The sequence below is a fragment of the Mustelus asterias genome, unplaced genomic scaffold (assembly GCF_964213995.1).
Source record: "Mustelus asterias unplaced genomic scaffold, sMusAst1.hap1.1 HAP1_SCAFFOLD_77, whole genome shotgun sequence".
Taxonomy (NCBI): Eukaryota; Metazoa; Chordata; class Chondrichthyes; order Carcharhiniformes; family Triakidae; genus Mustelus; species Mustelus asterias.
The window spans coordinates 254939-267830 of NW_027590136.1; the positions used below are offsets into that span (position 1 = coordinate 254939).

At 47.1% G+C, this 12892-nt stretch overlaps 1 protein-coding gene across 1 annotated transcript in view; it reads right to left on the reverse strand.

Annotated features, from left to right (window-relative positions):
* The window catches only part of LOC144483724 (uncharacterized), a 231012-nt gene that overhangs the window by 142962 nt on the left and 75158 nt on the right, over window positions 1–12892 (reverse strand). Inside the window, exon 6 of the mRNA XM_078202264.1 lies at window positions 3916–4277. Within this exon, the coding sequence (XP_078058390.1) occupies window positions 3916–4277 (362 nt within the window). The remainder of the gene's footprint in view (window positions 1–3915; window positions 4278–12892) is intronic.

Consider the following 12892-nt stretch of genomic DNA (forward strand, 5'->3'; position numbering starts at 1 on the left):
TACTCTTGCAACTCGGCCAACATTGTCTACCTGATACGCTGCAGGAAAGGATGTCCCGAGGCATGGTACATTGGGGAAACCATACAGACGCTACGACAACGGATGAATGAACACCGCTCGACAATCACCAGGCAAGACTGTTCTCTTCCTCTGGGGGAGCACTTCAGCAGTCACGGGCATTCAGCCTTGGATCTTCAGGTAAGCGTTCTCCAAGGCAGCCTTCACGACACACGACAGCGCAGTCGCTGAGCAGAAACTGATAGCCAAGTTCCGCACACATGAGGACGGCCTAAACCGGGATGTTGGATTCATGTCACATTATCAGTAACCCCCACAGCTTGCCTCCTGGGCTTGTAGAATCTCACTAGCTGTTCTGTCTGGAGACAATACACATTTCTTTAACCTGTGTTTAATTTTCCCTCCACCCACATTGTCTGTACCTTTAAGACCTGGCTGGTTAGAGGATACGCATTCTAATCAGTATTCTGCAACTTGATTTTGTCTGTTTGCACTGTTTGAGAGCACATTTCCACTCCATCTGACGAAGGAGCAGTGCTCCGAAAGCTTATGGTATTTGCTACCAAATAAACCTGTTGGACTTTAACCTGGTGTTGTGAGACTTCTTACGCTGTGCAGAGGGACAGGGGTGTCCTTGTGCAGGAATCTCAAAGAGTTGGTTTGCAGGTGCAACAGGTAATTAAGAAGGCAAATGGAATTTTGTCCTTCATTGCGAGAGGGATGGAGTTTAAAAACAGTGAGATTATGTTGCAGCTGTATAAGGTGCTGGTGAGGCCACACCTGGAGTACTGTGTACAGTTTTGGTCTCCTTACTTGAGAAAGGATATACTGGCACTGGAGGGGGTGCAGAGGAGATTCACGAGGTTGATTCTGGAGTTGAGAGGGTTGGCTTATGAGGAGAGACTGAGTAAATTGGGGCTATGCTCATTGGAATTCAGAAGAATGAGGGGAGATCTTATAGAAACATATAAGATTATGAAGGGAATAGATTAGAAGCAGGGAAGTTGTTTCCACTGGCAGGTGAAACTAGAACTTGGGGGCATAGCCTCAAAATAAGGGGAAGCAGATTTAGGACTGAGTTGAGGAGGAACTTCTTCAAACAAAGGGTTGTGAATCTGTGGAATTCCCTGCCCAGTGAAGCAGTTGGGGCTACCTCATTGAATGTTTTTAAGGCAAGAATAGATAAATTATTGAACAGTAAAGGAATTAAGGGCTATGGTGAGCGGGCGTGTAAGTGGAGCTGAGTCCACAAAAAGATCAGCCATGAGGCTCGAGGGGCCAGATGGCCACCTCCTGCTCCTAGTTCTTATGTTCTTCCCACAATCCCCACATTTCCATGGCATCTCCCTGTGACTGCAAATTATGTTCCAAAAGGCCAGATGATTGGTTGAAGCTTTCACCACACCTGACTAAACCTCTGACTAACCTGACTAAAACTGAGGATAAAGTATTGGTGTCTGTAAGGGCTAAAATAATACCCTTGGCTTCCTTGTAGATCTGTGGCATCAAGTTCACGACTCCTTCATGAATCATCCTCTTGGCCTCTCACCTGTCAACTGTCCATGAGAATCTTACATGTTTCAGAATGTTGACTGCTCATTCTTCCAAACCCAATGAGTATAGGTGCAACCCTTCCCCAAAAGACAACGAGTTGGATTCTTTGGCCTCACTTCCCCAAAACTGGAGAATCCCCCCCCCCCGCCCCACCGAGGTCAAAGGACCTTTGTGTGGTCCACCCCCCGGCCTGCTACGATTCCTGTGGTGGGTGGGATGGGAGAATTCTCCCCTACACCTTCACAACCCTTTCCTCAAAAGACAACACCTTCATCTTAGAACTTTCTCTGAACTCATTCCAATGAAAACATGTCATTCCATAAGTAGGGAGACCAGAACCGCACACAGTATTCCAGCTGCTATCTCAGCAATGTCCTGTGTAGGTGCAGCAAGTTCCCTTTCTCAAACTCCACCCCCTTGCAGTAAAGTCCAACACTCCATTTGCCTTCTTCTTTACTTGCTGTACCTTCATCCTATTTGTTCACGATTCATGTACAAGGACACCCAGATTCCTCTCTACGGCAGTATTCTTCAGTTTCTGTATATTTAAACAATTTTTTGCTTCTCCACTCTTCCTGCCAAAGTGGAAAAGCTCCCACTTTCCCACACTATACTCCATCTGCCATTTTTCTGTCCATTCAGGTAACTTATCTGTGTCCCTTACAGATTTTTTGTAATAACCTCACAACTTGCTTTTCTACCTATGTTTGTATCATCAATTCTGGCTTCATCCAAGTCATTGATCAAGGTGGCTGTTTTTCTCTCTCTCAGTTGTGGGTGATATTTGTCTCTATTCTCCTGGAAACTGAATGAATCTTGTTCCAAACTGGGTTCAATATCAGACATTTCAGGGAGTCAGGAATCATTCGCCCCTGAACCTACACTGGTAAAACCCCAGGCAGTTCCTCAGTAAGGATTTTTCTGGTTCCTCACCATATATTAGTCAGGATACTGAAACCCAGCTTTTTTACAGTCCACTCCTGGAGGCCCCACTCCCTGAGCCGACAACATTCAGCAGTGTCAGTGCTGAAGTTTCACAGTGGGAGTGATTCCCAGAGTAACTGTCAATCATATCACCATTGATGTCCAGGTTTGTGTATTTTTAGTTATCCTGATGTCTAACACACACACATCAATAAAACAGGGAATTCCTGCAAACAAACTGCAGCTTCTTCTCTATCTGGAAATCCAATGTTTGTTGAATAATTGTCCCAGCGGTTAACAGGCTCCTGTGAACTCATCCAACTCGTATTTTAATACTGACTTTAACAAATATATTTTAAATAGGTTTATTTTAAATGAGTTAAAACCAGCCTTAAAATGGTAGATATAGTATAATAACCATAGTACTTTCCAGACTGGAAACTTTAACCTGCTGTTTCACTTTCATTTAGGAGCAGATCCCAGTTTTACACCAATCTCTGATTCAACAGCATTCACCGTCATTCTAAAAACAGAAGTTGCTGCAAAATCTCAGTAAGTCTGACAGAATCTGTAAAGACAGGAACAATTAATGTTTCCAGTTGAATGTGACTCTTCTTCAGTGTCAAAACATTAGCTCTGTTTCTCTCTCCAGAGATGCTGTCAGACCTGCTGAGTTTTTACAGCACTTCTTGTTTTTATTTACGAGTTCAGGACTCAGACAAGACAATCCACAATACAAATCTTACAATTGGGCCAGGGTTTATTAACATCAGCAGAAACAGACACCAATGAAAATGGTTGGGACCTCGATGTGATTAACAGCAAAATTCAGTCCTTGCAGTCACTCGTGAACATGATGGTGTTTCAGCAGGTGAGGTGACTGAGTGAATCCCTTCCCACACACGGAGCAGGTGAATGGCCTGTCCCCAGTGTGAATTCGCTGGTGCTTTACCAGGTTGGATGATTGACTGAATCCCTTGCCATAATCAGAGCAGGTGAATGGTCTCTCCCCAGTGTGAACTCGCTGGTGTCTCAGCAAGGTGGATGAATCAATAAATCCCTTCCCACAACTGGAGCAAGTGAATGGCCTCTCTCCAGTGTGACTTGGCTGGTGTTTTAGCAGGTTGAATGACTGAGTAAATCCCTTCCCACACTCGGAGCAGATAAATGGCCTCTCCCCAGTGTGAATTCTCTGGTGTTTCAGCAGGTCGGATGAATCAGTGAATCCCTTCCCACAATCAGAGCATCCTCTCCATTGACCAACTGTGAGAATGAACAAAATGCAGTTCTGGATGGAATTGAGAGCAGAAACAATAACAGCAGAATCCAACCCCTGGAATCACTCGTGAACTCGCTGGTGTCTCAGCAGCAAGAATGAAACTCTGAATCCCTTCCCACAGTGAGGGCAGGTGAATGGACTCTCCCCAGTGTGAACTCGCTGGTGTGCCCGCAGGTTGGTTGAAGAAGTGAATCCCTTCCCACACTGAGAACACGTAAATGGTCTCTCCCCCGTGTGAACTCGCTGGTGCCTCCGCAGGTGGGATGAACAAGTGAATCCCTCCCCACACTGAGAGCAGGTGAATGGTCTCTCCCCAGTGTGAACTCGCTGGTGTGTCTGCAGGTCAGATAACTGAGTGAATCCCTTCGCACACTGACAGCAGGTGAACGGTCTCTCCCCAGTGTGAACTCGCTGGTGCCTCCGCAGGTGGGATGACTGAGTGAATCCCTTCCCACACTGAGAGCAGGTGAATGGCCTCTCCCCAGTGTGAACTCGCTGGTGCCTCCGCAGGTTGTATAAATGACTGAATCCCTCCCCACACTGAGAACACGTGAGCAGTCTCTCCCCAGTGTGAACTCGCTGGTGTTTCTGCAGGCTGGATGACTGAGTGAATCCCTCCCCACACTGAGAGCAGGTGAATGGTCTCTCCCCAGTGTGGTTGCGCCGATGAACTTCCAGCTCAGACGGGTATCTGTATCCCTTCCCACAGTCCACACATTTCCATGGTTTCTCCATGGTGCAGGTGTCCTTGCCTCTCCCTTGGGTTACCAATCAGTCGAAGCCTCGTCCACACTCACAACACGGGTACAGTCTCTCCCCGCTGTGAATGTTGTGATATTTATTCAGGCTGTGGAACTGGTTAAAGCTCTTTAGTCAGTGCACTGGAACACTCTCACTCGACAGTGTGTTGGTGCTTTTCCAGTCACACTGATGTTTGAAATCTTTTCAAATCAACAGACCGGACAATCATTTCTCCTTCTAGATTCAATGGCCGATGATATTCAGCTCCCAAGGAATATGAGTCTGTCAGATCTAGACGTGAAGTTTGAGATTTCGGTCTGTGGTTCCTCTTTCAGTATCCTGGAAAATGAGTTTACAAAAGTCATCAGTGTCAGTACAGGATAGAAATTCAGAACAGACAATTCTAGTTTCTATCGAACATTCTTTCCTATTTCAGTCCTAAAAAGCTGTAAATCTCCATCCCACACACTCTCCCTCCATTCTCAATCTGCTGTATCTAATATTCACCCTCCCAATTCTCCTGAAGGTGCTGATTGAGGCTGATTGACAGATCCATGCTCACTGCTTCCTGTCCTGGACACAGAGACCATAACAAATAGGAGCTGCAGTCGGCCATTTGGTCCATCGAGCCTTTTAAACTATTCAATGAGATAATTCGTTCATCTACCTCAGCATCATTCTCCCCACACTAAACCCATATCCCTTGATATCCTCAATATCTAGAAACCAATCAATCTCTCTCTTGAAAATAGTTGATGACTGAGGCTTCACTGTCCTCAGGGGTTGAGAATTCCAAAGCTTTAGCACATCCTTGAGTGAAGAAATCCCCCCACATCTTAGCTTTTGCTCCATCTTCTTGTCTGTTCCCCATAACTCTTGACACCATTGTCAGTCAAAGATCTGTCTAACTGGAATATATTCAATGATCCTCAGCCTCCACTGGTCCCTGTGGAAGAGAAATCCAAAAGACTAACAACCCTCTGAGGGAAGAGATGTCTTGAAATATATAACGTAGCTACAGTTCCATATTACAAGATATTCAGATCCCAAGGAATATGACTCTGTCTAGATGTGACGGTTGAGATTTTTGCCTGTGATTCCTCATTCAATATCCTATGAAATGAGTTTGCAAAAGTCATCACAGTCAGTATAGGATAGAAATTCAGAGCAGACAATTCTAGTTTCTATGGAACATTCTTTCCTATTTCATTCCCAAAAAGTTGTAACTCTCCATCCATATCTATGGATTCTATTTAAAAATGAAAGTGGTTGGGCATTTGAAGGAAATAAACTTTCAGGAGAGTGAGGATATCGAGTGGGAATGGGACTGGAATGTTATACAGAGTCAGCATGGACTCGAGTTACCGAATGGATTCCTTCTGTGCTGTAATGACTTTATGACTGGAAATGTACAACATCGCTACAGCATTATATTACAATGCAAGAACTAATAATAAAAGTATTTTATTACAGAAACATAAATAATATATCTAATCTGGGTACCATATAATAACACCAGACATATCTCTGTCCTATATTAACGTTCTGTCCCCTTAAATGTCAGCCATCTCCTGGGGAAAGCTGCCCTTTAATGTGAACATGAGGAAAAAGACCATTCTTTTCGACAGACAAATAAATGTGTCAAGCTGAGGGAGCAAAGGATGTTCACCAGGCTGATTCAGGGAATCGCGGGACTGATGTATGAGGAGAGATTGACCAGGTTAGGATTGTTTTCATTGGAGTTCAGATGAATGAGGGGGTATCTCATAGAGACTTATAAAATTCTAAGAAGTCGAGACAGGATAGATGCAGGGAAGATGTTCCCGATGGAGTCCAGAACCAAGGGTCACAGTCTGAGGATTCAGGGCAGACCATTTAGGACGGAGGTGAGGAGACATTTCTTCACCCAAAGAGTAGTCACCCTGTGGAATACATTACCACAGGAAGTAGTTGGTGCACAAAACATTGAATGTATTCAAGAGGCGGCTGGATAAAGCACTTGGGGTGAATGGGATCACAGGTTATGGGAAAAAGCAGAATTAGGCTACTCAGTTGGATGATCAGCCATGATCATAATGAATGGCGGAGCAGGCTCGAAGGGCCAAATGGCCTCCTCCTGCTCCTATCATCTCTGTTTCTATATCAATGTCTTTAAGAGCGAGAGAGAGGGAGACCTGGGCCAACCTTTCCAGAGTCTGCACCCTCCCTGGATTCACTTCCTTTCCCTTCAGTTGCTGCAAGTCCCCAATTTCCCCCAGAATGAGAAAAGAAATGGAAAAGGGGAGAAAAGAAAGTGTGTTACTCACAGATGTTGGCCTCTTTTAGGTCAAAACAAATAAACAAACTCAGATTAAGTCAGGACAAAGTAAAAGGGGCAGCTCCCCAAAAGGAGGGGGAACAGCCCGAACAGAAATCAAAGTACAAAGGAAACTTAAAAACATCAAATTAAAATGTGATTATTAGGGTCGATAACGCACCCCAACCCCTGCGGTGCCCAGCGGGCGCGGAAGGCGTCAACCGCGCCCGTGGACACCGCATGCTCCCTCTCCAGGGACACCCGGCCGTGAACGTAGCCGCGGCAGAGGGGAAGACAGTCAGGATGGACGGCCCCCTCGATCGCCCGCAGCCTGGACCGGTAAATGGCGCGTTTCGCCAGGCCCAGGAGCAGGTTCACGAGGAGGTCGCCATCCCGACCCCAACAAAAAGAAAGTGCAACCTGAGACACAAAACATAGACATGGTCCACGGACTTCACAAGGCCACAGAAGGGGCAAGCTTCATAGCCCGTGAACCAGTGAATCCTACGGTTGTGCGGAACTGCTGCATGCATCACCCTTCACCCCACGTCCCCGATGTAATTGGGGCAATCCCTCCGTAGAGGGACCTCTACGGAAACAAGGCCCGCCAAGGTGTATCCGGGCGACAGGCAAGGAGGCGGTAGTGGAAGGTGTGCAGCAGCAGCCCGCACAGGAAACGCCTCCGCGCGGTAGGAAAAGGCACGGAGGACATTTCCGCGAGACGGCTCAGGCTGTGGGGCACCTCACCCAGGGGAGGGGGCTGAGGCTTTGGGCCAATGTGGAATTCTGTCCGAACAGGGGAATGCTCGGGCGGGATCCCACCGCACGCCTGCGCCGCCTCGAGTTTGCGTGCACTTTCGGGGCCGAGCACGACCGTCCTAAGGTCTAGGATGGCTTTGGCCGCGTGCCGGACGGTCGTCCCCACGCGCTCAGCCAGCACGCGGGGGCCCATCCAGCCCGCTCCTCCGCCATCGAGCATGTCCCCGATTCTGGTCACCCCGGCGTCCACAGCCCTCCTCTCCGCCAGCCACCTGAAGTCATACGGCTGGAGGAGCGGATTCCTGAGCAGCGGCTCTCGCACGAGAGCTGCTACTCCTGACGGGGGAGAGCTGTGTCGCGAGGCGCCCGTGTTCCAGACGGTGAGGAGGTCCTGGTAAAAGATGGGCAACTCCTGCAGGGCGGTCGAAGCACGCCCCAGTTCGATATGCAGGAGCTGCACGTCATAATTGAGGCCGTGCCAGTGGCAGAAGAAATATGGCACACCATTGTGGAGGGGGCTCAACGTAAAGGTACCTTTAGCGGAAGGTCGCTATCTGAGTGCGGAGGCACACCAGACCTTGCCCGCCCTCCTCAAGCGGGAGATACAGAACCGCAGCAGGGACCCAGTGCAGTCGATTGCCCCAGAAGAACCGCAGGAGGGTACTCTGGATATCGGTGACAAAGCCAGGGGGAGGGGTCAAAGGGACCAGCCGGTACCACAGCATGGAGGTGAGCAGCTGGTTTATGATGAGAACGCGCGCCCGTGAATGGTCACAAACACTCACCTCTGAAACAATTTAACTGATTTTAATATTAAAATCTCCTGCTGGAGCCTGCAGCTGGAAAGATATCAGAAGCATTGGCATCAGAGAAAAATCTCCCAGTTGAGGAAATCCCCGGGGAGCGGGGGTGATGTCACTGTGCAATTGTAAGTATGTGATGAGATCACAGACAGGAACACAGAATACCTGGGTCTGTGCAAACCAGTGAACACCACACATTATGGAGGATGTGAGGCTCCTTGACAGGGTGCAGAGCAGATTTATCAAAATGGTTCCAGGGATGAGGAATTATAGTTACAATGTTAGGCTGGATAACTTGGGGTTGTTCTCCTTGGAGCAAAGTAGATTGATTGAGGTGTACAAGGGTACATGGAGGTGTCAAAGTTTACATGCTCTGTTTACACGTGTACAAGCTCTGACTATGGGTCATCCAGTCTCGAAACGTTGGTTCTATTCTCTCTCCACAGATGCTGTCAGATCTGCTGAGATTTTCCAGCATTTATTGTTTTTATTTTCCTTTCTTTTTCCTTCTCTACCACCGCTCTGCCTCATCAATAAGACATTGGGACTCAGGGTTGATGCAGTTTGATGGACAAGTTGTCTCCATTCTGAGCACTGGGGAACAAGCCCCTCCCACTGATTGACAACATTGCCCTCTACAAACATGGCGGCCGCACGTGCGCACTGCTGCCTATTGCCCCCAATAAAGATGGCGAACGTTAACCCTGGACGAACACGAGGAGCTGCAGCCTTGCTCGGTACAAACTGGGTCCGGGAAGTTCTCTTCCGCGGTTTGCGGCTTACACAACATGCTTATGCAGCGTTTCCACCCACCTGGACGATCCATTGCTCTCTCCGTACCTCCAATCACCTCTAACAGATTTCCGAGCCCACAGCAAAAGCCGTTTCCCATCGCCATTACTCATACTGCGCATGCTCGAGTCAAAGGTGGCCCCGCCCCTCGTTCGCTCCGATTGGTTGGAGGACCGACCGTTCCATGTCGGTCCTGCAGCACTGTCCCCTCTTCCCATTGGTCCGCGCTGCCGTCAATCAGCCGGGCATTGTGACGGTGATTTGCTGCTTGTCCAATAATAACAGTAAGAAGTTTAACAACACCAGGTTAAAGTCCAACAGGTTTATTTGGTCGCAAACGTCACACAAGCTTTCGGAGCCTCAAGCTCCTTCTTCAGGTGAGTGGGAATTCTGTTCACAAACAGGGCATAGAAAGACACAGACTCAATTTACAGAATAATGGTTGGAATGCGAATCCTTGCAGCTAATCAAGTCTTAAAGGTACAAACAATGTGAGTGGAGAGCTTCCACTCTAAACACGTTAAAGAAGCCATCCCCTGCGGACAAGCCCTCCGTATACACAGGATCTGCTCGGATGAGGAGGATCGCAACAGACACCTCCAGATGCTGAAAGATGCCCTCATAAGAACAGGATATAGCGCTCAACTCATCGATCGACAGTTCCGACGCGCCACAGCGAAAAACCGCACCGACCTCCTCAGAAGACAAACACGGGACACGGTGGACAGAGTACCCTTCGTCGTCCAGTACTTCATCGGAGCGGAGAAGCTACGGCATCTCCTCTGAAGCCTTCAACATGTCATTGATGAAGACGAACATCTCGCCAAGGCCATCCCCACACCCCCACTTCTTGCCTTCAAACAACCGCACAACCTCAAACAGACCATTGTCCGCAGCAAACTACCCAGCCTTCAGGAGAACAGTGACCACGACACCACACAACCCTGCCACAGCAACCTCTGCAACACGTGCCGGATCATCGACACAGATGCCATCATCTCACGTGAGAACAGCATCCACCAGGTACACGGTACATACTCTTGCAACTCGGCCAAAGTCGTCTACCTGATACGCTGCAGGAAAGGATGTCCCGAGGCATGGTACATTGGGGAAACCATGCAGACGCTGTGACAACGGATGAATGAATACCACTCGACAATCACCAGGCAAGACTGTTCTCTTCCTGTTGGGGAGCACTTGAGCGGTCACGGGCATTCGGCCTCTGATATTCGGGTAAGCGTTCTCCAAGGCGGCCTTCACGACACACGACGGCGCAGAGTCGCTGAGCAGAAACTGATAGCCAAGTTCTGCACACATGAGGACGGCCTCAACCGGGATATTGGGTTCATGTCACACTATCTGTAATCCCCACAGCTTGCCTGGACTTGCAGAGTCTCACTGGCTGTCCTGTCTGTAGACAATACACATCTCTTTAGCCTGACTTGATGCTGTCTCCACTCACATTGTTTGTACCTTTAAGACTTGATTAGCTGTAAGTATTTGCATTCCAACCATTATTCTGTTAATTGAGTTTGTGTCTTTATATGCCCTGTTTGTGAACAGAATTCCCACTCACCTGAAGAAGGAGCTTAAGGCTCCGAAAGCTTGTGGCTTTTGCTACCAAATAAACCTGTTGGACTTTAACCTGGTGTTGTTAAACTTTTTACTGTGTTTACCCAGTCCAACGCCGGCATCTCCACATTAGTAATAACAGTGACAGAGTCTCAGTGTAACAATGACACACACAGGCTCCAATTCATTCAGAGTGGAGATGGGGCACAGAGACAACACAGCAAAGCACTGACTTACTCTGAGTGTAACAAATACAATGTTTGTTAAAATATTTAGAGTCACGTTGCAGTATGTTAGTGAACAAAGCATTAGATCCAATGTAATGGTAATACAGTCAGTATCTCACGCACCATAACCAAAGTTTAGGTTTCATTTGATAGTGTGAGTGAGTCATGGTCTACTGATATAATGTATTTAAATTCCGATGTGTGTTACTCTGCCACTGTCAGTATAGACAATAACCTGTCTGTTATTCCAATTCTGCTGTATTCTACAACTGCAGTTTCAGTGTCTCTGAGGTCATTTTAACTGCAGGTAATCTGACATTAAGGGAGACAAGAGGCCCAACAAACATTTGATTATAATAGGAGGACAAAGTGAAAGGGAGCAATGATATTTTAAGGTGTCTGTGTTGTGGTGAGTGTCACTGGGAGGTGAGTGATAAAATACAAGTGGAAACATCATGACAGAGACACATGTGACTGACTCGGCCTGACTGAGAGCTGTTATACTCGAGGCGAGAATAATGAGGACATGGCGAACTCTTGAGATTTCTGATATCTGAGGTGTATCTGTTAGAGGAACTGAAAATAATCAGTTCCTCCTCATGGTCATCTCCAGTTCTCAAGTTACACAGACACACAGGAAAGAGATCTGACAGCTCATCAAACCCAATATTTTAATCTTCTGTTTGAGACACATTATAATCGAAAAGATCAAATATTAAAACCTGAGGAGAGATACATTCAGAATGTCACAAAGATGAGTGAACTGTCTAATTATTCCCATTCACCATAACTTTGCCAATTTATCCTCTGCAAGTAGTTATCCAATTCCCTTTGAAAGTTACTACTAAACCTGCTTCTAGCACCTGTCAGTTTGTGCATTCCAGATCATATCAAGTTATTGTGTAAAACATTCTCCTTATCACCCCCTTCAGTTCTGTTGTCAATTATATTAAATCTCTGTGTCCTCTGCTTACAGACCCTCCTGCACCGGGGAAATCGATTCTCTCCATCGACAGACCCTCCTGCTCCTGGGAGATAATTTCTCTCCATTGACACTATCATAAATCATTTGTCATTTTAAACAACTCTATTAAATCTCCCCATCACATTCCCTGATCTAAGATGGATAACGCATGTTTTTCCTGCCCTGAAGAATTATATGGACTCAAAATGTTAACTTTCTGAACAGATGCCGCCGGACCTGCCAGGTTTTTCTGCTTTTCTCCCTGTTTTTCCCTCTGTAATCAATCAGAAACTCTTCATGATTTTGAACATCTTGATCAAATAGGAACACACAAAGCCTGAGAGAGGTACAGAGGGAGAGACAGAAAGACTGAGAGAAAAACTGAGAGAGATTTTAAAAAGCAGAAAGATGAGGTGGTCAAAGATAAAAGCTGAGAAACAGAGGAAACAAGCAATACAGAGAGAATGATATAAAATATAAGGGAGCAGGCTATCAGTTCCTGGCTATGGGGAGCAGAGGGAACTCAGTGACTGATCCACAAACACAGCCGGTTATATCCGGGGAATGGAAACTCTGAACAGAAATAACTGGCTCATTTGTAAATGTCACTACAAAGTGACCTGTGTGACTCTGCCCTGACTCTGTGGACAGATAAAGGCCGCATTGACAGATGTTATAAACCATAGAACTGTTAATAAACCATAGAAACCCTACAGTGCAGAAAGAGGCCATTCGGCCCATCAAGTCTGCACCGACAACAATCCCATCCAGGCCATATCCCTACATATTTACCCGCTAATCCCTCTAATCTACGCATCCCGGAACACTAAGGGGCAATTGAGTTTGGCCAATCAACCTAACCCGCACATCTTTGGACTGTGGGAGGAAACCGGAGCACCAGGAGGAAACCCACGCAGACACGAGGAGAATGTGCAAACTCCGCACAGACAGTGACCCGAGCCG